At 37.6% G+C, this 3,011-nt stretch overlaps 1 protein-coding gene across 1 annotated transcript; it reads right to left on the bottom strand.

The window, feature by feature from the left end:
- Positions 1–296: 296 nt before the first annotated feature.
- On the bottom strand, positions 297–1,306 carry LOC136068320 (uncharacterized). Its single transcript, XM_065775456.1, has 2 exons — positions 531–1,306; positions 297–330 (listed from the first exon to the last, which is right to left on the bottom strand). The coding sequence occupies exons 1-2, from the start codon at positions 1,304–1,306 to the stop codon at positions 297–299; spliced, it is 810 nt and encodes a 269-aa protein (XP_065631528.1).
- Between the last annotated feature and the right edge of the window lie 1,705 nt (positions 1,307–3,011).

Here is a 3,011-nt window from a genome sequence, read left to right as displayed (position 1 = left end):
CAATTACCCAATCAGATTCATTAAAGGCAGTTCTATTGGCTTTTCTAGCAGAAAAAATTGAGTGCTGAAAGGAAGGATTGAAGAAATGATTGGAATGATTACCTGACATGAGTGTAGGATTGAAAGCAGGATAGGTATTGACCTGTGACTGAGAAGAAGATCCTACCAATCCAGAGCCTTCACCAGAGATTCCTCCTACACCAGTAGCCATACAAGAAATGCCTGCATTTGCTGCATGATGTGCATCACCAAGAGCTGTTCCAGTGGTTCCTGAGTTGATGAAAGCCAATAATTTCTCACATTGTGCCTTGGAAATAGGACATTGATTTCCTGCAACCATAGCACCATCTCCAGAATTGAAAGATGCTTGATTTGCATTGGCTATTGGCTTGCCTTTGGATTTGTAACCAGGCGGATAACCATGCAATTTGTAGCATTTTTCAATGGTGTGTCCTGCCATATTGCAGTGAGTACAGAAAGGTCTTTCCTTTTTCCCATTTCCTTTGAAGTTCCCCTTGGTATTAGCATACATTGCCATTGTATCATTCTGTGAAGAACCAGAACCTCCATGGCCAATTTTGTGAGATTCCTCTTGCAAAATCAATGAATAAACCTTACTCATTGAAGGAAAAGGATCCATCATAAGGATTTGACTTCGCACAGTGTCAAAAACCTCATTTAGTCCCATCAGAAATCTCATCACATAAGCCTTATTGTGAGAATTGATTAGAGTCTTCATAGCTCCACAAGAACACTCTGGCATTGGTTCATAGTTCAGCAATTGATCCCATAATCGCTTGAATTTACTATAAAATTCAGTCACAGACATCTGATTCTGGCGAATTTGGGAAATCTCAGTTTGTAGGTTGTAAACCTTAGGTCCATTTCCTTGTGAATACACATTCTGGAGTTCAATCCACATCTCCCTTGCTGTTTCACAGTACATTATATTGCTCGAGACATCCACATGCATGGAGTTAATCATCCATGAAAGCACCATGGTGTTGCAGCTCTCCCAATCATCATACAGAGGCGAATCAAGATCAGGTTGTGTTATTTTTCCATTCACAAAACCTATCTTCTTCTTCGCAGTGAGGGCAAGTACCATAGCTCTTGACCAAGATTGATAATTTTTCAATCCTAACAGAGGCTGTGTAACAAGAACATTCCCTGGATTCTCACTGGAATTATAGAAATATGGATTAGGAGTAACAGAGGCTGAATTTGAATTCGTATGTGTGGATTGATTGTTGACAGGCTCAGGGGATGTGTGAGTTGATTGGTTGTTTGCTTCAGTGGACGCCATTGCAGGACCTTGAAGCTCTGATACCATATAAAAGGATGTGCTCTCACTCTAAATAGAAATGAACCCTTTTACTGATCAGTGTTTATACAAGAATGAATCAATATACAAGCTCTGACTCTATATTTATACACAAAGACTAAAGCAAGTAAATGAAACTGACAAAATAACTAACTCCCCAAAAGGGGGAAAATCTGTTACAACCATATTGCAGCTCAGATACACGTGTCCAATCATCCTCCAATATTCTTGCAGATGTGGCAACGTTTACTGCATTGAGCATAGCATTTGATCATAGTGAGGCATTGCTTCAATCATGGCCGTTGCTACTGTTTGATCAATGCCTTGACTATGTTGAAGTTCCAAGCTAATTTGATTAGCTAAATGGACTTCTTCCTGATGCATGGATACATTCTGTTGTGATGTTTTAACAGTTTGCACAGATAATCAACTAGCAGATATCATATCTTCTAAAGAGTTGTCCTATTAAACATGTAATGCTGTTCATTCATCTTTCTGCGGCCTCTTAAGTAACTCAACTTGGTCGTTGGTGTTTATAACTTTATATGTTTGTAGAATGTAGTTTGAGTACGAACTTTTACTGCAAGCATTGCTAGTTTCAACCTGGAGCAAAAAACACTGTGAACCTTTTGGCTATATGTTTTGCCCCTACCTACGATCTCGGTGTCCATTTTTTTATTATTTATTTTTGCATTCTTTTTGGGTCCAAAATAATATTTTTGAACTTCGTGATTCAGCATTGTCACAGTAGAGCACTAAATTGAGCACTTCAGAAATGGGAGACATGGAAATTCATTCTTATGTTTGCGTGTGTTTGCATGAGTTGTTCACCACTCTAGTTTTCCTTCTAAAACCATCATTGCAATTTTCCATTTTACTCAATCCACTTTTTTATGTGTTAGTGTACTTTATCATTGCACTATTTTCAAAGCTTCATTTGGACTATGCTGGGTTCTGGGATGTTCTCAAAAAGATAACATTCTCATTTCCTTCATTAGTGGAGGGGCAAAGCTTGCCGTTTACTTGTTTGACTAATAATAAAGGTCAAAGCGCTTGCACCGGCCAGGAAACATGTTCCAATCACTTGAGTGATTTGCTCACACATCACTAACAATTCCTAAATTCTTTATCTTTTATAATATGTTGGGATCTGTAGCAAAATATATTCTTAATAATAAAACAAAGTTTTGTTTTACCAAATCAAGTGTGTTGAAGTAATCATATGAGTAGAATTAGAAAGTACATTGGGTCCTCTTTTCTTTTTCCTTTTTTTGAGACTGATCAATTGTAGCATTGGGTGATAGGATTTTGTACATGAGCTGCTTGGTAAAATCTGAGTGGTCTCTGGTCTGGACCATAGCTGCTTAAATTTGGATTCTTCAATTACACTAATGTTAATCACCATTTACATTATTTTTTTTTTGTGGTCACCAAAAAGGCAAAAAGTGAAAAATCAAGAGAAGTGTGCTCGATCAAATTGATGACTAGATTGGCCATGGAGCGTGAAATAGACAAGGCTAAAATGCTAATTTCCTGAAGCAAAGAGTGGTGATAGTAGTTTCTGATCTTCGTCATAATTGAAGAAACTCATAGACAAGTTTGATAGCAAAGACAGAAAATGATACCATATTGTCCCATGTTTCTAGCTATCACTAAGGCATGCTTTGTCTCTATCATTTATAATATG

Source organism: Quercus suber, unplaced genomic scaffold (genome assembly GCF_002906115.3).
Source record: "Quercus suber isolate HL8 unplaced genomic scaffold, Cork oak 2.0 scaffold_1, whole genome shotgun sequence".
Classification (NCBI taxonomy): Eukaryota; Viridiplantae; Streptophyta; class Magnoliopsida; order Fagales; family Fagaceae; genus Quercus; species Quercus suber.
Note: the sequence above shows the minus strand (reverse complement) of the source record. Positions and strands in the feature narration are given on the sequence as shown.